This window comes from Zootoca vivipara, chromosome 16, assembly GCF_963506605.1.
Source record: "Zootoca vivipara chromosome 16, rZooViv1.1, whole genome shotgun sequence".
NCBI lineage: Eukaryota > Metazoa > Chordata > Lepidosauria > Squamata > Lacertidae > Zootoca > Zootoca vivipara.
Genome location: NC_083291.1, coordinates 34,277,826 through 34,298,498, shown reverse-complemented (window position 1 = coordinate 34,298,498; position 20,673 = coordinate 34,277,826). Strand labels below are relative to the sequence as shown.

Below are 20,673 nucleotides of genomic sequence, written 5' to 3'. Positions count from 1 at the left end.
TGGCTACAAGCAATTCCAGCGCTGGCAGCAGGGCACATTTCTTAATGGTGAGCAGCGGTTCGCACTGTCCCAGCCATCAAGAAGCTGCCCCTGGGCTAGCCAATCGGAACCAAAGGAAAGGAAAAATTTACTGAACCTAGCAAATGGGTTCCATGGGCTTCCACAGAGAACAGCTTCCACACTAGCCAAATCAGAAATGAATACGGCTGGGAGGAAACTTTCCTCTTTGAACTAAATTTAGCTACAGCGCTGGAGAAAGGGTTGCATGTGTCAGGCTTCAGGGACTCCGCTTCCTCTCCCCGCTTTGGCAGTAGATAAGCAGAACACAGTGAAAGGAGTCTCTTACTAGTTAGAAATTTAAATGACCATAGAGAGAGAACAAAGAATCCATTCCTTGGGATGAAGATGCTCCCAATTAAGGTTTCCACCCACTTTCTCCCTAGTCAACCATGTCACTACCATGTCTTATAACCTGATCTCGCAACCACTGTGCTTTCTGAGCAGCCACCTTATCTGCTCTCCTTGACCTTGGGCTGAGCAGATGGATGCTTTGCAGCGAAAGTGAGTCTGTTAACTCTCTCTCTCTACCAGTGCTTCTTCTCCTAGCTGTTTCCCATCCAGTACTTCCCAGCTTCTGCCTTCTGAACTATGTCCCTCTGCAAACCACTGTTCCAAATCTATACTACTCCTGGGAAGATTCAGGATCCTGAGCAGGAGCAGGGGGATAGGGAGGCTCCCACCATTCCTCCTCATGTGCAGCCCTCCTCAGCACAGTCCTTGACAGCATGCTGCATGAAATGGAGATGGAGAGTCATCTGTGCTGGAGGAAAACAGAAAGAGGGCTCCTGCAAGGAGCCATAAGGGAATATCATGTGGCATCAGGATACAGGTGCTGTGATGCTCTAGGAGGGGGTCTGGTGGGGAGAGGGGAGAGGGTCATGTATACCCTGAGCTCTTCAGAGGAACCTGGGATGGAAAGGCATGCAATAAATGCATGCAATAAGACAAATCAGCAAAATACTATGGTCGGGTGGGTGGCGTTTTGCTGCCAGGAACAAGGCACAGCGCATGATGTTAAAGGACAGAAGTGCACAGTTCCCTCCCTCATTCCCCCAAAAGACTCACCACTAGACAGGCAATGAGGATTCCCACGGAGATGAGCACAGAGTCGCTGACGGTCTCAGCACGCTGCAGTGGGTACCTGATGCTGCTGTCATTGCAGAAGAAGCCGCGGCGCATGGGGGAAACGAGGCCAACCTCGCAGATGAAGAACGGGATGGATGCTGCAGCCAAGGAAGTGGGCAAGAGAAAGAGAAAGTCAGGGAGAGGGAAGGGTTCTGAGTTCCACCACTGTGGTGGCTAAGGCTGGAGGCCAAAGGCTGAGCTGGGACTGCAAAGCCCAGCATTTTGTAGGTTACAATCTCCCTACCTACCTATGTAATGCTAGTCCCCAGCATCCCATCTGTCTCGCCAGAGTGGTTATCTCCTGCTTGGACTCTGCAATGTGCTCTACATGGGGCTGCCTTTGAAGGTGACTCGGAAACTACAACTGATCCAGAATGCGGCAGCTTGACTGGTGACTGGGAGTAGCCGACAAGACAATACAGTTGGTACCTCTACTTACGAATTTAATGCGTTCCGAACGCACATTTGTAAGTCGAAAAAAATTGTAAGTCGAATCCCATAGGAATGCATTGGGAGAAAAAAATGGTAAGTCGAAGCAACCCTATCTAAAAATTCGTAAGTAGAAACAATCCTATCTAAACTGCATCCAAGATGGCAGACGGAGCTCCGTTCGTAAGTAGAAACATTCATAAGTAGAGTTATTCGTAAGTAGAGGTACCACTGTATAACACTGGTCCTGAAAGACCTACATCGGCTCCAAGTACGTTTCCAAGCACAATTCAAAGTGTTGGTGCTGACCTTTAAAGCCCTAAACGGCCTCGGCCCAGTATACCTGAAGGAGCGTCTCCACCCCCCATTGTTCAGCCCGGACACTGAGGTCCAGCTCTGAGGGCCTTCTGGCGGTTCCCTCACTGCGAGAAGTGAAGCTACAGGGAACCAAGCAGAGGGCCTTCTTGGTGGTGGCCCCTGCCCTGTGGAATGCCCTCCCATCAGATGTCAAGGAAATAAACAACTATCTGACTTTTAGAAAACATCTGAAGGTTGCCCTGTTTAGGGAAGTTTTTAATGTTTGACATTTTATCACTTTATTATTATTATTAATAATAATAATATTCTGTTGGGAGCCGCCCAGAGTGGCTGGGGAAACCCAGCCAGGTGGGCAGGGTATAAATAATAAATTATTATAATAATATTATTATCCTACTGTAACATGAGCAAAAAGCACAACCCAGGATGGTGCTATGGAAACCGGGGACTTGCTGGATTCTCAGTGGCTGGGGTCTCCAAGGAATCATAGAGCTGGAACAGACCAAGAGGCTCATCTAGCCGAACCACCTGCAATGCAGGAATCTCTTTGCTCAAAGTGGGGCTTGAACCCGCAACCCTGAGATAAAGGGTCTCGGGGCTCTTCCAACAAACCAGATTTAGCCCCAGTGGTTTGCAATTAGGAAGACTTCTGGGAGGCAGCTGTGGGAAGGAAGCAGATTTGACTGCCAGGAGTGAAATGGTCCACAGAAATAGGTTCATCCATCCATTCCATCAAATTCCCTGGTAAGACACAAGCGATGTCTGCCACACACTGGGGACTGGAATGTGAAACCAGGCACAGTAGAAGCCCTGGGGCAAACATGGAACAAGGTGTTTCAGCCGCAGCTCTTTCTGCCCGAGAGCTTTGGCCCACGAGACACACTGTGTGTCATTTGTCCTAACTAACACTAGGGCCTTGGCATAAAGAACTCCCCACCCCAACCCTGAGGGATCACTAGTTACCACACCCAGGGCTGGTCTTGGTGCAACATCCAGGAAGAACTGTTAGAAATGACCCCATTGGCTCATATTAGGAAGAACTTCCTGACAGTAAGAGCTGTTCGACAATGGAATTTGCTGCCAAGAAGTGTGGTGGAGTCTCCTTCTTTGGAGGTCTTTAAGCAGAGGCTTCCTCACTGGAAGGACAGATCGTGAAGCTGAGGCTCCAATACTTTGGCCACCTCATGAGAAGAGAAGAGAAGAATCCTTGGAAAAGACCTTGATGTTGGGAAAGATGGAGGGCACTAGGAGAAGGGGACGACAGAGGACGAGATGGTTGGACAGTGTTCTCGAAGCTACGAACATGAGTTTGACCAAACTGCGGGAGGCAGTGGAAGACAGGAGTGCCTGGCGTGCTATGGTCCATGGGGTCACGAAGAGTCGGACACGACTAAACGACTAAACAACAACAACAAAGCAGAGGCTTGACAGCCATATGTCAAGAATGCTTTGATGGTGTTTCCTGCTTGGCAGGGGGTTGGACTGGATGGCCCTTGTGGTCTCTTCCAACTCTATGATTCTATGATATACATGGCAAAAGCTCTCTCAGTGCCAAACACCTACTTGACCTTTCCACATAAACTGAAGATGATAGGCAACATTTGTTGGCTGCTACCTCCCTCATCTGGGATTCAGGGGTATACTGCCTCCAGCTGTGGAGGTTCCATTTTGCTTTCATGGCAACAGACTCCTCCATGGATTTGCCTAGTGTAATGCTTGGTTTTCATAAAGAAACATTTGCAAACGATCTAGGGGAGCCCAAGTCTGCTTCACTGTGGCACTTTCCATATCCCTCTGCAGTCTTGTGAAGAAGCAAACAAAATAACTAGCCTGGGAAAAAAAATATTTACAAGCCTTTTAAGAGGTTAGCAGCCAGCAGGGAACAGCAGAAGCCCCCTTCCAGCCATGGTCAGCATGGAATCCAGAAGCCGGGAGTGGGGAATGCCTTTCAACAAGCCGAACGGTGGAGAGGCGGAAGAGCAATCTGTTTCTCCTCCATCAGCTTACGGTACTTGGTTATCATGCTAATTGTGGGGGAAGAGATTTTGCTTCCTCTGCAACTAGCATGGAAACCCCACCTGCACACTCCCTCCCTGGCATCAGTTGTCTGTCTCTGGAACTGTTAATTGGAAGTATAACCTCTGCATGTGCGTTTCAGTGGGTTATTGTAAAAAGGAAGGAAGGAAGGAAGGAAGGAAGGAAGGAAGGAAGGAAGGAAGGAAGGAAGGAAGGAAGGAAGGAAGGAAGGAAGGAAGGAAGGAAGGAAGGAAGGAAGCTACAGCCCAACACATTTTGGGTCAAACCGTTCTTTGGGGACAATTCACGTTCTTTATTCCTGCCACCAAGTAATGCTACTTTTTTTTTTGTCCCCTACGTGGGGGACCTGGTAGCCCTTCAAGTTATTGTTGGGCCTGGACTCCCATTAGCCTCAGCCCATGCTCAAGGACAGGCATCCCCAAACTGTGGCCCTCCAGATGTTTTAGCCTACAACTCCCATGATCCCTAGCTAACAGGACCAGTGGTCGGGGAAGATGGGAATTAGGTATAGCCCAAGACATCTGGAGGGCCAAAGTTTGGGGGTGCCTGCTCAAGGATGATGGGAGTTGTAGTACAGCTACATCTGGAAGGCCCAAAGGCTCCCCAGCCATGCCCTGGTAACTGACTCTGACTCCACCTGCCAGATGGGTGGGAGAGGATCAGCGTGGGTGGAAAGGACTTCCTTGGACCCCCACCTTCCAACATATAAGGCATGCAGACCCAACTCCCTTCTGAGCTACGGCATGGATGCTACAGATGAAAGAACACAACAGGAGGCAGTCATGAAACTGAGTCACTAGAGCAGTGGTTTTCAGCCAGTGTGCTGTGGCACCCTGGGGTGCCTTGAATGATGGTCAGGGGTGCCACGGGCAACACTGGCCTCTGTCCCTTTCCTCCCTCCCTCCTTTGATGCCCTCTTGTATCTCTGCCTCCCAAAGACTGGCGTGGCTGTTTGTTGCAGCAGCTGTTTGTTGATACAAACTCTCCTGGTGAATGGTGCCTCTGGGGCTGGCCAGGGGGTGCTTCCCAGGCCCCTGGGGGGCAGTGTGAGGAGACACCTCTCTTTGGGGCCTGGGGGCGGGCAGCAGTAGCTGCCCTGAAGACTCCCAAGGAGAGGGGAGAGGAGAGGAGGCTGAGGGAACCCTCCACAAGGGATGGTATTTGAAAAAGGGTGAGAGGCTGCTAGCTTTGCAGGCAATGGGGTGACATAACTGGGCTCCTGAGCCCCACAGGGGTGCTGCAGAAAGAATGGAGTTGGTCAAGGGAGCTGTGGACTCAAAAAGGTTGAAAACCTTTGCACTAGAGCAGGGGTGGCCAACTCCCAAGAGACTGCAGTCTACTCACAGAGTTAAAGTTTTGGGGGGTTCAGGTCAAAGTTGTTGAACTTTTTAAGGGAAGAGGGAAGCCCGTTTCTTGGGTGTTCAGGTCAAACTTGTTGAGCTTCTTTTAGGGAGGAGGGAAGGCCCGTTTTTAGGGGGCGAAGGGCCAAAATGTTGAGCTCTTTTTAGGGGAGCCAAAGTTGTTCAGCTCCTTTGGGGGGAGCCACTGATCTACCAGTGATCTACCACAGATGTCCAGTGATCTACTGGTAGATCACGATATACCTGTTGGACGTGCCTGCACTAGAGTATGGGAGTGGGAAACCTCGGCCAAATTCCCATGTGTGACCAAGACGTTCAGTGGCCAGGCCTTGAGCAAGTTGCTCTCTCTACTTTAGCCTCCCTAGAAGTGCTCCCTGGAAGAGGAGGAGACAAACGAAAGGTTTTTAAAAAGCAAGAAGGTCCCTGTAGGGTGTGAGTGGTCCAGCAAGGGTCAAGTTGCACAGACAGCTGTGCCACGGGAGACGCCAAGGCGAGGATCGCCGTAGACCAAGACAATCAGGGTTCTCTGTCAAACAGCCAAGCCTTTTTGGCATCCGCTGAGCTCGGCACATGCATGCGTAACTAGCCTTCTCTTTGAGAAGGCTCTGGTTTTCCACCGGAATCCGTTGGACTCCTGCCATTCTTCCCTTCTCAGGGGCAGCAAGATGGACATGGAGGAGAAGGAAGAGGGCTAAATTTAGTTGGGCAAAGCAGCCAACACAAAGAGCTCGAGGACCTGAGCCCACAGACCTGGGGTGAATCGTCTCTGCTCCAGCCAGAGACACCAGAGAGACATGGGCCATGCCTCCTTGGAGTGCTCTGCTTACCAGAGCACGTCCCTTCAGAGAAAGCCATGGAGTGAATGAGCTCTCAACCCAGATGGAATTATATTTACGGCAGGGCCAGCAATGGCCATTTGACTGCTAGTGGCCAAAGAGAAAATGCCCTCCTCTCCTCTGCTGCATGCCATACCTCTGCACCCACCCTTGCGCACCTGCCCACTGCCACCCAGCGGCAACGGGGGGGGGGGCACTGTGGAAGATGCAGTAGAAGAATGGCAGCAGTGGGCATGAGGAGGAGGCCAATAAGCTCAGGAGGCAGATCTGCCACCTCTTCCAGGTATTCAGAGCCTGCCGCCCTGATGCAACTGCCTCACCTTGCCTGGTGGGCAGGTCAGCCCTGGAGGGACAAGAAAGAGAACCACATCCATTTGCTTATCAGCTTGCAGCTGGGAGATCTGTGGGCAGACTAAAGATCACCACACTTTTCCTTTAGAATGGGGGAGGGAGAGAACCTGTGGCTCTCCAGATGTTGCTTAGAACTGTACAGACGAGCAATCTGGAAAAGCGTGCCTCAGCACAAGACCCAAGAGCGCAAGTACAGTCATACCTTGGACCCCGAACGCCTTGGTACTCGGACATTTTGGCTCCCGAATGCTGCAAACCCAGGAGTGTCCCAGTTTGCAAATGTTCTTTGGAACCCGAACGTCCGACGCGGCTTCCAATTGGCTGCAGGAGCTTCCGGAATGGCCTCCATTCGACTTCTAAGGTACGACTGTAGGCTGTACTCATCTTCCATTTATTTAATATGATTAGTCTTTACAAATATATCTTCCCCCCCTTATAAAAAATAAAAAATGCCTCGCTCGTCATCTCACAATAAACTTTCCAGCTTCCCACAATAGCCCTCTTGCTTGGAATAATCACTACCCAACTCACCTTATATGGAGCCTCAGCCTTCTCAATGCATGCAGAGATTGCCTGGCACTTGGAGAGGGCTATTAATATACAGGGCTCTCGGCTGCACTGAGACATTCACACTGCCTTGCTTGGTCAGCTGCCCAGAGCCAAGGGCTCAGGTGTTGCGGTCCAGAGAGGGAGAGGCCCAGTGACTGGGTGCCAGGGCTCAGCAACACCGCGGAGGAATGAATATGTGTGTGTGTGTGTGTGTGTGTGTGTGTAAGAGAGAGAGAGAGAGTTTCTTGCGACCACGAGGCACGAAGCACCCAGTTGGCACCTTGAGCTGCGGATCTGGAACTGCCATCCTTTGACTTCTTTGGCTGTTGCTCTGCGTGACTGCAAAGCTTCACGCTAGAGTTCTCGTCCCTGCTATGCAGCTGCCTGTTATGGCCCAGTCTCCTGGATGGAGCTGCTTTGTGCCAAAGGGACCTGCTCTGTGCCCTCAGTGACATTCCTCTGGCGTTCTCCTGCTGGGTGTTGCTCCTGATCTGTTGGGAACAAGTGGCAGCCTGCCTGGCCCCCTCCCACAGCAACACCCAGGCGAGCAAGTCTCAACCTGTGTTGCTTCCTCAGTGCAAGGGGGGGGAGAGGGATAGAAAAACCGGGCTGGGCCTGGAAGGAGGTGAGGGGCCGCCCACAGGGGTTGGGAACACTGCCAGGCAGGGGGCAAAGCAGGCGGGCTGGACCACCGGGGCTAAAAACCAGGAACTTCTTACTCTGTGACGCATTGGGGAGAGACACTTGATGGAAGCTTTGTTTGTCCAACAGTCTACTTCCCACCAACCAAAATTCCAGCTCCACCATGGCTTTATTCCCCAGTGGCCCACTCTCAGAACGAAGAGGAAGAACCAGATGCTAACCTTCGCTTGGCTAGCCCTCTACAGTGGTACCTTGGTTCCCGAACGGCTTGGCTCCCGAACAAATCGGCTCCTGAACGCCGGCAAACCCAGAAGTGTTCCGGTTTGTGAATGTTTTTTGGAAGCTGGACGTGCGTTTTGGCTGTCGGCATTGTTTCCGGGGGCCAATCAGAAGCTGCGCCTTGGTTTGCGAACGTTTTGGAAGCCGAACGGACTTCCAGAGCAGATTGAGTTTGGGACCCAAGGTACCACTGTACTCTCTTTCTCAAGGGGGGGGGGCAAAAGAAGACAAGCAATGTGAAAACGCGATCCATACTTTGGAACTCCCTGCCTGGTTCACATCAAGCAGGCACCTTCACTGTATTCATTTCCGGCGCATGCTAAAAACATTCCTGTTTAGGCAAGCCTGCCCAGACGCTTAAAAATGCTAGTGTGTATTTTAAACTCTTTTACCATGTTCACTTTTTGTACTTTTTTTTTTAAAAAAAAAATATTGCTGTAATTATTTCTGGATTTTATTGTTTTGTAAACTGCTTTGAGGTTTTGTTTTGTTCAAACAATCAAACAGTATACAAATTTCATGTAATCAATCAATAAATTAACTTTTCAACAGTATCACACATTTCAACACTCGAAATGTCAAGGCCTGCTCCCCAATTAGTACTAGCCTGATTTCCCCATTATTTCATAAGTACAGGACAATTTTACACCTCCCTGCTGCTCTCGGGGACCAATCCTGCTGCAACGTACAGTGTTGCTCGGTTCCACACAGCAGCGCTCGAGATTCGTAGGGTGACCTGTGCCACAAATCAGTTTTAACGAACATATCAGAATGCTCTGTAAATGATAGTTAAAGCCTTTATATATCAGCCTTTTGAGCTCTTCCACACCAGTCCAATGTTCCTGAGCCTTTTTTGGGATACTTTTAGCTTCTTTTAAATTCTGAGAGGCTTTTATATTCACCTTGTGTTTTAATACCTTTTAGCTTTCTGAAGAGCTTTTTAAATTTTAAATGCTGTTCTATGACCGTAATAAAGATTTGTATTATTGTAAGCCTCACCTCTCCATCCAGGCAAGTAAGCCGCGCAACACCTCAGCTAAAAGACACATTCCTGCCTCTTACTGCTGTACAGTGGGACCTCGACTTACGATGTTTTCGACTTACGAGCGGAAAAAGTGGCCACACGCTTACAATTTTCTCGACATCCGAATGGAAAACCCGTTCGCGGCTAGATGCGGTTTCCTCGACTTACGAATTTTTCCGTTTCCAATGCATTCCTATGGGAAACCGCTTTTCCTATGGGAAACTCGACTTACGAAGTTTTCGACCTATGACTGTGCATTCGGAATGGATTAAATTCGTAAGTTGAGGTCCCACTGTATACTACTTTGACGTAACAAGTTTATCTTCTCTCTAGAGTATGCCACTTGTTTGGGCATTGCCCTGAAAGGTGGACTATACCTACAGTGGGACCTCAACTTACGTACGGCTCTACTTACGTACGATTCCAGTTACGACCTTCAGTAGGTGCTTCGACTTATGAACTTTCCTCTGGATACAAACAGAGGCCTTGCCAGCAGCCCAGAGCTCGCCCAGCTGGCTGCGGGGCAGCACTGGGGCCTCTGCTGCTGGGGAGAGGGCCCCCATCCCACCCTGGAAGCTCTGGAAAAGGCGCTGCCTGCAAGAGGCACAGCAAGGCACACTGTAGCCCCAAACCCTGCTGAGGAACTAACCTGAGGAAGTCCAGAGAAGAACCTGGCCTGGCAAGAAAAAAAAGTGACCCCGGCCGAAGTGAACCAGCTCTTTATCGACGCTTGCCCCCCGCCCCCAGCTTGTAGCCAGGTAAGCTCACCCACCATCGGTGCATGTAAAAAAAGAAATAAATGTTATTTTTTTATCTACAATACTGTCTTATTTATTTTATATTACAGTGGTACCTCGGTTTAAGTACACAATTGGATCCAGAATCCTGAAGCGTATTTAACCTGAAGCGAACTTTCCCATTGAAAGTAATGGAAAGTGGATTAATCCGTTCCAGACGGGTCCGTGGAGTACTCAACCTGAAGCGTACTTAACCCGAGGTATGACTGTAATTGGTTCCGGAAGTCCGTACTTAACCTGAAGCGTACTTAACCCTTACCTTCCAAGTCCCGGACTGCAGAATCCGGGACCGGCAGTCGTGTGACACTGGAAGTTGCGTCGACGTAACTTCCGGTGTCGTTTTGCCCTTCTATGGGCACCAAAAATGGCCGCCGCCGCAGACACCGTAAGTCGCGTCTATGCACTTCCGGACATGCGTAGATGCGACTTTTGAAGCCGGCGGCGGCCATTTTTGGTGCCCATAGAAGGGCAAATCAGAAAGAAAAAAATGGCCGCTGGCAGGAGAAAATAACGGAGAAAAACGGGAGACGAAGTGATACGGGGGACCACCGGGAAAAGGTAAGTAAAAACGGGGGTTTCCCGGGGAAAACGGGGTACTTGGCAGCTATGACTTAACCTGAAGCAAATTTTCCCATTGAAAGTAATGGAAAGTGGATTAATCCGTTCCAGACGGGTCTGCGGAGTACTTAAACTGAAAGTACTCATACCGAAGCGTACTTAAACCGAAGTATGACTGTACAGTACATTGATTATTGTCTTCATTTTATGGATCTATGGTCTTGTTAGACAGTAAAATCCGTGTTAAATTGCTGTTTTAGGGGGTGTTTTTCATCGTCTAGAACAGATCAATTCACTTTTCCATTACTTTCTATGGAAAAGTGCGCCTCTACTTATGTACGTTTCTAGTTATGACCGGACCTCCGGAACAGATTATGGTTGTAAGTAGAGGTTCCACTGTACTTTCAATAAATAAACATTGAATTATACCAAACCACTGATTTGGTCCAGCTGGCTACAACAGCTCTCCAGGCAATCTTCTACCCCAGCCTTGCTTTTCAAGATCCTTTTAACTGGTGATGCAAAGGATATGAACTACAGTATAGGCCACTGTGCAAGGCACACACTCTACCTGTGAGCTATGAAGCCTCTCCCCAAATATGTGTCTAGGGATTTGAATCGGGAATCCTGTGGGCACGACAGGCTACCATCACAAAAGCAGATTAAGACAACTTTAGGCATAAACCCTAAACTGTATTTCAAAACAGTTTCCCCACATACCTGCCTACACACAACAGGTATGCCAAGAAACCGAGAAGCAGGTTGCCATCAGAAGTCACCAGGTCCAAAATTAATTACCATGCCTTTAACTCGCAAGGAAACTGATATCTGACCCCTGGATCAGGTTTGCCACGGAGCCTAATTTGGTCTGCAAGGCTGTTTTCCCCAAACCACACCCCATCAGCCTGTCACTCGGCATCACACAGATCTGGTGGGACAGGTAAAGATGCGGCTGGGAAAGTGTAAATGAGCTCCTGATTGTTCCTTGACAAGATCTCTCCTCCTCCACGAGGGGAGACTTTGCGGGTGGGACACACTCCTCAAGGCAAGCAGGGGGGGCGTGTATCAGCCCCCTGCTGCAGCCAATCCCTGCTGCCAAGCCAAGCCTCTGGCTGGCCAATAGGGCCGGCCTGGGGGCGGGCTTTACAGACATTTAAATCTGCGCAGCAGCAGGGGAATCCTCCTTCTCCTGCTGCATCCCGACGGATCTCCAGCCCACCTTCCCTTTAGGTCTTCCCTTTGTGCGTGTGCTTTGACCTTGCTATGGACTTCAGCTGGTTGCCTTGGTTGCCCAAGGGGCCTGGTAGGAGTTTTTTATCCATTTGGCTAATTTGCACCGGCCTCTTGGTTTTTTCGCCTACCTCGTAGCAATTTGTCACAAGTTCCTTCGGTATTTGGCGGTTAGGCATTGGAATATGGCGTTGTCTGGTGTGTTTGAGGACTGGTTGTGGCCATCATCCAACCCTCCTCTTATAGGGGTATCCCCTTAAGTGATCCGGCGGTCATGGATCCCGTCCGATGCCCTGTTGGGGGCTAGGGCCATGGCACAACCCCCGGTGACACCAGGGGGAGCTTTCAGTTGTATTTGCATCAACAGGCTCCTCCCTCGGGGTGTTAACCTGATATGACCCCCACCCCCGCAGAGCGGGGTGGAGTCATGCTTGCTAGGGAGTCCAGTGCCTAAGCCAATACCTCTCACTTGCTCTAACCAATAAAGTTGTGGCCTTATTTTACCCATTAACTCAAATCCATGTGTCACTGTGTCTTCATTTCTCGCGGGGGGCGGGTCCTCGAACTGCAAGTAGGGGCTGTAGGTGGCACCTTTTAAAACTGGTGTCAAATACCAAGTGGCTTCACTTGGTAGCTCCCAATCAGAGCTCTCCAGTGGATCCCTACAAATCTCAGCTGCAGCTGACCACTGCTGAAATCTGGGTTTGCAGTTGTGGCTGGTAGCTCCTTTCAGCAGGACGTGCATGATCACAGCTTTACTTCAAGCGGCCTTGCAGATGGGAATGTGTATTACTTCCCTTGGTTCAAAACATAGCGAGTTCATTCTGCACAGAGGCAGCAGCTCACAGGACTGGCATCTAAGGATCAGTGTGAAGGGACAACTCCTCCCTCTAATAGGATAGTTTTGCCCCTGGCATTTCTAGCCCTTTGGAGGCTCACAGTGCTAAGGGCTGGGCACTGTGAAATTCCATCATGTTGCACATAAGCGGAGAATTAGGTGATGGGCAAAAACGGAACCCCTTCATATTCTCCCCACCCTGCAATTAAAAGTTCAGAGGAATTTCAGACACCAAATGAGTTTCCATTGGGCTTTCCAGTGGTCTGAGAACACCACTTGTGTGCCGTTTTTGCCTACTAGATGATTACAAACCATGCAAAATTTGCCAACGTATTATTTATTACATTTTTCTTGCCCAAGGCAACTCAAAGTGACTTGCAACCAACCAACGAACCCACATGGATACATTGAAACCAAGGAAAAAATATACAGTGGAACCTCGGTTCTCGAATGCCTCTGTTGACAAACATTTTGGAAGCCAAACGCCGAAAACCCAGGAATACCGTAATTGTTTTGGTTTCCGAACGATTTTTGGAAACCGAACGTGCTACACAGCTGCTGTTTTGAGTTTACCTATCTTCCTCTTTCAGTTTTCGGTTTTCGAACGTTTTGGAAGTTGAACGGTCTTCTAGAATGGATTACGTTCGAAAACCGAGGTTCCACTGTATATCTATAGGCACATTTTGCTTAATTTGCATATTCCCAGTTTACAGAATCCAAACATTTCTGGTGTGGGCATTTGTAAGCACAGAGTACATATTGCCTTGGCAATAGCTAAGTGGGGGAGAAAGGATACATTGGTTTCTATGCAATCAGAGCACAGCCAATCTACTCAGCTTCTTTCACAGGGATATGGCCATATTTAAACGTTAACAACAGTGTTAGAAACTGGGATATAAAAGCTAGGAGCCAAATGGCTCCTGGGACCTGGGTTGTGGGTGCCAAAACAGAATATCTAGTCGCCATTTGGAGGGGGGGTGTATTGGCAACACTTTTTATTTATTATTTTGATAAGCATGAACTAATACATAATTCACATAAGTGACACGTTGTTAATGTCACTTTTTAAACATAAATTGCTAATACATGTTTAATTTGGTGTTTACAATAAAAATATTGGTACCATACTTCAGTTTTCAAAACACTCTACCCTTTATTGTTAAACTCCTTAACATATTGCTTATCCTTAGAATATATTTTGAGGCTACAAAGCACATACATTTCAGTAATCCTTGAGTGTCGGCCAGGCACAAAAAAATGGCACCCAGACTTTTTGAGGTGCTCGCAAATGGAGAGAATCTTTAGGCACAAAATGTGCCTGCTAATTTTAAACCCTGGCTACCAACACTTGTACTATTGCTATGGCACTAGAATGAGGTGAACCCTCTGCCCTTAAACACTGACAGCCAGCAATTAAGGATCTTGCTTCCTCCGCCATGAACTAATAGGATGCCCTTAGGCAATCTGCTCTCTCAGCCTCAGTTGCCGTATCTGCAAATTGGGTATAACACAGTTGATCTAACTTACAGGTTTGTTAAAAGATTTTTTTATTTAAAAAATCCTCATGTAAGAGTTGTATAGGCATGTGCATGTGTGGCTGAAAATGTGTTTTTTGTTTTGTTTCTTGTTTTTATGCATCCAATTTCATTGTAATTACACAATGACAATAAAATCTGATCTAATCTAATCTAATGGACATTAAGCCATTTGAATACCCTAGCACTATATACCGGTACATGCTTGCCTTTATAGACAGAAGCCCACTGAGACACAGGCTTCCTTGAACTTTATGGAAACAGATAACCTTACTATGGCAGCGATGGTGCAAGCAGTTCCTCTCCTTTCTTCCCTTCTCTCCCTTTCCCTCTGCTACAGCTACAGCCTACAATGCAACAGGCCAACTGATTTTTCAGGTGTTTTTAAATGCAAAAGCAAACAACAAAAAGCCATCAAATGTATTATATGCCTTGCTCATGGTCTTCCCTAAGGCCTCTGGTTGGCCACTGTGGAAAACAGGATGCTGGGCTAGAGAGGCCTTTGGTCTGCTCCAGCAGGGGTCTCTTACGATGTCCTTTTGAGATATCCAGTAAAGGGACATTTTTCCATATGTGGTGGGACTGTAAAATCATAAAGAAATATTGGGAAATGATCTATAATGAAATGAAGATGTTTAAAATAAACTTTGTTAAAAAAATACAACCCAGCATCTTTCCTATTAGGAGTGGATCTACCAAAATCACAAAATAATGTACTTATGTATTATGCAACTACGGCTGCACGGACATTATTAGCACAACGCTGGAAAGAAGATAGAGTCCCAGCTAAAGAAGATTGGCAAGTTAAGTTAATGGAATATGCTGAAATGGCAAAACTGACAATGAAACTAAGAGGAAGGGATGACAATAAGGAAGAATGGAATGTGTTTATTGCATATATACAGAAGCATTGTGCACAGGTTAATACATTAGCAGGGTTTTTAAATTTTTAAATTACTTGTAATTTTGTTACGAATGGATAATAAGTAATGTAAATACGGTTTCAAACTGAACAATGGACATGCCATATATTGATAAATTATGGAATCAAAGAAGGGACTAGAGAAGGCACCCCGAAACTTCAGCCCTCCAGATGTTTTGGACTACAATTCCCATCATCCCCGACCACTGGTCTTCTTAGCTAGGGAACATGGGAGTTGTAGGCCAAAACATCTGGAGGGCCGCAGTTTGGGGATGCCTGGAATAGAGGGAAGTCAATTTGTTTTGTTTTTGTATTGTTATTATTTTTTGTTAATTTTGAGAAAATCAATAAATTGTTATAAAAAAGAGAGATCCAGCAAATATTTCAGGTGACTCAGATTTCCCTCTTTTGGGGCCCATGGGCCCATTTGCAAACTGCAGAAACTGTTACGGGGAACCACACCAAACACCCCACACCCACCTATTGCATTAGCCCCTGACAGGCCTAATTTCATCAGAGGGAAGGGCAAGGCACCCTGTGGACATGCATAGTGGCATATCGGCGACATCCGGGCCATAATAACCAGGGAAACATGAAAGAAGACAGACGTTTGTTTGTTCTACAGCGGAAGACTCTTGCCCTTGCTGTAGCAGAGATGGGAAAGGCATAGGGCCGCGCTAGAGCTACTGTTTCCAAACCCCGGTGGCTGGTCTCAATTCTCAAATGCTTCCCTCCTGACACCTCCTCCCTCCTCTATTTCCAAGCTGCTTCCAGTTGGGATCCTGGCCAGAAAATGATTTAAAGAGACGGGAGCAAGAGTTCTCTGGCTGAGCTGGGATTCGAACTTGCGTTCCCCACTTCAGAGCCCAGCACCCCAGTCAAGGTGCCTTCCCAAGTTTCCCTTCAACTCCCTTATGTATCAATCAACATCCTCCAGCAGGTAATTAGGGGTTGTGTAAACCCCAAATCTGGTATTGGGGGATAGAATTTAGTTCCCTGGGAAAATCAGTTTTAATTAAACTGCAACCAAGTTAGTTTCTAGCCCTGAGGTTTTGGAGCAATGCTTTGGGCTGTGCCTGGGGGGGGGATGTCATAAACCAGAAGTGTTGCTGGATTAGGTTTCTAGGGGTTGAGTTTTAAACCCCCAAAGCTTCTTGCCTTTCTCCATACTTAGCTGAATCAGAAACCAACATTTGCATTAAACCACACAGAGCAAGCTAAAAGTAAGACAGGATGGCTGGGTGCCCTGGGGCAATGACTCCACCATGACATTTCATTAAACTCTGACCATAGGTTTACTACCTGCCCGCAGACTGTCTCTCCAGAGTGGTGCACGCTCTAGTTATCTCCTGCTTGGACTACTGCAATGCGCTCTAGATGGGGCTACCTTTGAAGGTGACCCGGAAACTACAATTAATCCAGAATGCGGCAGCTAGACTGGTGACTGGGGGCGGCCGCCGAGACCATATAACACCAATCCTGAAAGACCTACATTGGCTCCCAGTAAGTTTCCAAGCACAATTCAAAGTGTTGGATGCTGACCTTTTAAAGCCCTAAACGGCCTCGGCCCAGTATACCTGAAGGAGCGTCTCCACCTCCATTGTTCTACCCGGACACTGAGGTCCAGTGCCGAGGGCCTTCTGGCGGTTCCCTCGCTGCAAGAAGTGAGGTTACAGGGAACCAGGCAGAGGGCCTTCTCGGTAATGGCACCTGCCCTGTGGAACTAGGGTTGCCAGACTCAATATTGGACAGGACTTCTGTGCCTTTAATTGCCCTGCTCTCTTTTGAGTCTGGAAACCTTAAAGAGAAACCAGCAGACCCTTTGCTGCTTGGAAATTAAACAAAGGGTCTGCTGGTTTCTCTTTAAGGTTTCAAGACTCAAAAGAGAGCAGGGCAATTAAAGGCACAGAAGTCCTGTCCACTATGAGTCTGGCAAGCCTATGTGGAATGCCCTTCCATCAGATGTCAAGGAAATAAACAACCATCTGACTTTTAGAAGACACCTGAAGGCAGCCCTGTTTAGGGAAACTTTTAAGGTTTGATGTTTTATCGTGTTTTTAATATTCTGTTAGGAGCTGCCTTGAGTACCTGGGGAGGCCCATCCAGATAGGCGGGATATAAGTAATACATTATTACTATTATTATTATTATTATTATTATTATTATTGATTACACCAGGGCTTGATAGAGCAACTGTGCCCCATGGGCCAGGCATCTGAAAATCCAAGTCTAAAGGAGAAACTAGATGTTATCACAACCCTGTGATTCCTTACAAAAGCACAGATTTCAGGGGTAATTAACCTTTCTCCACTCACCAGTTCTCCCCCATGACCCATGACCAGAAATATGCCTGACTGGGGAAAGAAGGGGAGGGGTGGTTTGGGAAAACCAGCGGGTGTGTGGAAGCAGGAAGTCCTGCCCTCCCACCCACCAGATCTCCTCTGAAGATGACACCTCCTCCTCTGTATTATCATTAACCAGGAAAGCTGTACGGGCTCCTTCTCATGTGTAGTTCTGCCCTGAAGGCAGCCTCCTCACCTTGACTCAAGGCAAGGTCACCTCTGATCACAAACCGGGTCCCTTGGGTTTTTCCATGCGCACATCTTTGCAATGTGTTGCCGAAAGTCAGGAATAAAAGCTGAAGAGCTTCCAAAACATCTCTCTCTCTCTCTCTCTCTCTCTCTGTGTGTGTGTGTGTCAGGATGTTTTAATCATAGGAGTTCCCCACCAGGAATCATGCAATGGCATCCGGAACTAAAGAGCCAGAGAATACAGTAAGTGCCACTGCTACAATTCCTTGAATCCTCCACATGGCTTCCAGCATGGTTCCTGAGTGGCTGGAGGAAACACAGCCAGATGGGTGGGGTATATTATTATTATTATTATTATTATTATTATTATTATTATTATTATTATTATTACTCCTTAGCTGGGATCTCAACAGCAGCCTCTGGCCCAACAATTCAAAGCACTGGTCAAAAGGGTAATGATTCTATGAAAAGCTGGAGAAATGAGCACTGGCTGCCTGGTTCTCTTAATACTGTACCAAGCTCCATGCTACATTACCAGATGTGCAAATAACCAGAAGGTGAAATGAGCTACATGCCATAAGCCGCCAACACAAACAAAAAAATTAAGCAATTGCAAACCACCAATTAAGGGGATTAAGAGAATCCTTTGCCGGGATTAAGAGAATCCTTTGCCTGGATTCAGGATTTCATCTCGAGAAAGCTCATTGGTTTCCAGAGCAAATTCCCACTTTCCTGGATACCTGGCGGCCAGTCAAATGCCAGCCCCTCCGCGCCCCACTCACCCACGAGCAGGCACACGACATCCACAGCCACCAAGGTCTTCCTCAGCGCAGCTCTGGGAGCAGCGAAGTCCCCAGCTCGGGATCTGGGCCTCCGCACCGTCACCTGGACGTCGCCCTGGTGGCGAGGCCAAGCCAGAGGCTCCGCGTTGAGCGGCTGCCGGGACAGGGCGTGGAGGAGTGCGTCGGGGTCTTTTTGCATGATCTTAGCAGAGCAACCTGCCGCTGCGGGATCGGGCGGGATCCAGCTCCTTAGTAGTCCATGCGGTTCAAACACAGTCCGGAGCCTCGGGTCCCTGGTGGAGGAGAGCAGAGCCGCGCTGGGGCTCAGTCACCGGGGAGGAAGGCGCCAGTCTTCTAGTCCCTGGTGAGAGCGGCTGGAGGGGGCAGAAAACAAGACCTCGAGCGCCAGGGTGGGGCAGGGGCTCCCGTCGGCTCCTGGAAGTCTTCTGCAATCCAGATCTTCTCAGGGATCGAAGGGGGGGAGGGGCAGGCCGCCTGGCAAGGAGCGCAAACAAACAAACAAACAAAAGTTTCCTCGCCTCTTCATCAGCCCGGGAACAAAGAGCAGCTCCGGTGGCGCTCAGGGCGCACGAGAGCGCAGCAGCCTCCGCCCGGGGCCACTTGGGAAGGACCCTTGGTGACTCTCCCCACCGGCTCCCACGAGGCGGGGCCAAGGAGCGGGCAAAGTCCGGCGCGACGGGGCGGACGGGCGGCGGAGGGAGAACCAACCCCGCGCTCGCCGGCCCCGGAGGCGCTGGGCGAAGCTTTCCTCCGGGTCCCCCCGCCCCCGAAATGCTCCGGCAACCCGATGGGGCGGAGCGAGAGCGTCCCGTCGAGGGGCGGGGCGTGTTCGGGGGCGGCGGCTGCGGCGGAGGCAGCTGCCTCGGGGCAGAGACCCGCCTGGGCGTCGCTCCTCCAGGGCCGGAGCGCGAAGCGAAGGGGGTCTCTCCCTCCGTCCTCTTCCAGCCTGGCCTGGTCCGGCCAGCCCCGCTCTGTGTTGCCACGTCCGAGGCCGGAGGAAGAGGGCTCTGCGTAAAAGCCATTTCTCGCTGCCTTGGGGAAACGGTTTGGTAGGGTAGAAGGGGGGGGAGAAGCTGCATCTGGCGAAGTTCTCTTCCCCCCCCCCCCGGACAAAAGTGCTGTCCTATTCTGGGTCTCCGCACAGTCCACCCTGTGGACATGAGGTGTAGCGTGCTAAACTTCATCATTGGGTCCCAAAGCGGGTTACAAGTTAAAATTCAGTATTAAGAACAGTTAAAACAAATTGCAGTCACAGGGATTTGGGGGGGCGGGTGTGTCCTGAGAGAGAGCACATGTCCCAGGTGTCAAAGACCAGGGGAAAGAGGCGGGAATTCGGAACTTTTTGATTCTGGTGCATATTTCTGTTGCCATAGGTGCCAGAAAAAGGCACTGAATTTTAAAAGCACCCAATTTAAACGACAGCTGTAACAGAAGAATAAAGAATGCACTCTTTGGATGTAGAAGGATGTCCTGGAACTTTCCCACATGTGACATGTTTGGAGTCAGTTGGCATTAACCTGTGACCAGGGCCGGCGCGTCCATTAAGGCGAACTAGGCAGTTGCCTAGGGCGCCAAAATGGAGGGGGCGCTGGCCAGCCTGCCCCCCGCCGCCCGCCACTCACCCACCGTGCCCAGAAGGGAAAGCGAGGGCTCCGGCAGCTCTGGGCTGCAACAGGCGCTCACGGAGGCTGGGAGCGCCACGCCCCACCACCCGTGCCACCCCACCCAGGGCTGGGGAAGGGACCTGGCAGGCAGGGCCGCCTTCGCACCTCTCCACCTCTGGGTGGCATTAACCTGTGACCAGGGCCACCTCTCCTACCTCCCGCGCTGGCCGCCCCTCGGGGCGATGGCAGGAGAGTGAGGGGCGCGGCGCTGGAGCAGCGCGGGACTCTGTGCGCCCTTCCAGCACTCCGGTTGTAGACCCTCGCACCTGCCCGCCCCCGGCGCTCATGGCGGCCTCCGTGGCTCCGGCCTTGCCCTCCTTGGCGGCCTCCATGGCTCCGGCCTCGACCTCCGTGGTGCCCTTTGTGGCTCCGGCCTTGCCCTTTTCTGCGGCCATGGCGGCCTCTGCGCCTCCTCCCTGGTGGGTTGGCGGGATCCGGCAGGAGCAGCAGCGGGGCTTGCCAGGCGGCCCTTGGCGGGAACAGCGGCAACACCTGAAGGAGTGGAGGCTGTGGCAGGAGGAGACCCCTGGCCCTCCTCCTGCTTCCCCCTCCCCAGAGCCTTGAAGACTTCCGGCTGTGGTGGGCGAGTCGGCACTTTTTCTTTTTTTTGGCGCTTCTTTTTCCCTCATAGGAATGCATTAAATTTCAATGTATTCCTATTGGAAAACGCGCTTCGCAAGACGAAATTATCGCAACACGAAACGACTCGTGAAACGAATTAATTTCGTCTTGCGAGGTACCACTGTAGATGTTTTTCTGGAACTCTCTAGCTTTCTCCATAATC

The 20,673-nt window shown here is 49.7% G+C and overlaps 1 protein-coding gene across 1 annotated transcript in view; it reads right to left on the bottom strand.

Moving 5' to 3' along the window:
• Positions 1-18,966, bottom strand: part of LOC118097538 (phospholipid phosphatase 3) — a 34,450-nt gene extending 15,484 nt beyond the window's left edge. The window contains exons 1-2 of the mRNA XM_035140477.2: positions 18,205-18,966; positions 1,126-1,283 (exon numbers count right to left, since the gene is read on the bottom strand). Coding sequence (XP_034996368.2) covers positions 1,126-1,283; positions 18,205-18,403 — 357 coding nt within the window. The 5' untranslated portion in view covers positions 18,404-18,966. The remainder of the gene's footprint in view (positions 1-1,125; positions 1,284-18,204) is intronic.
• Positions 18,967-20,673: the final 1,707 nt, after the last annotated feature.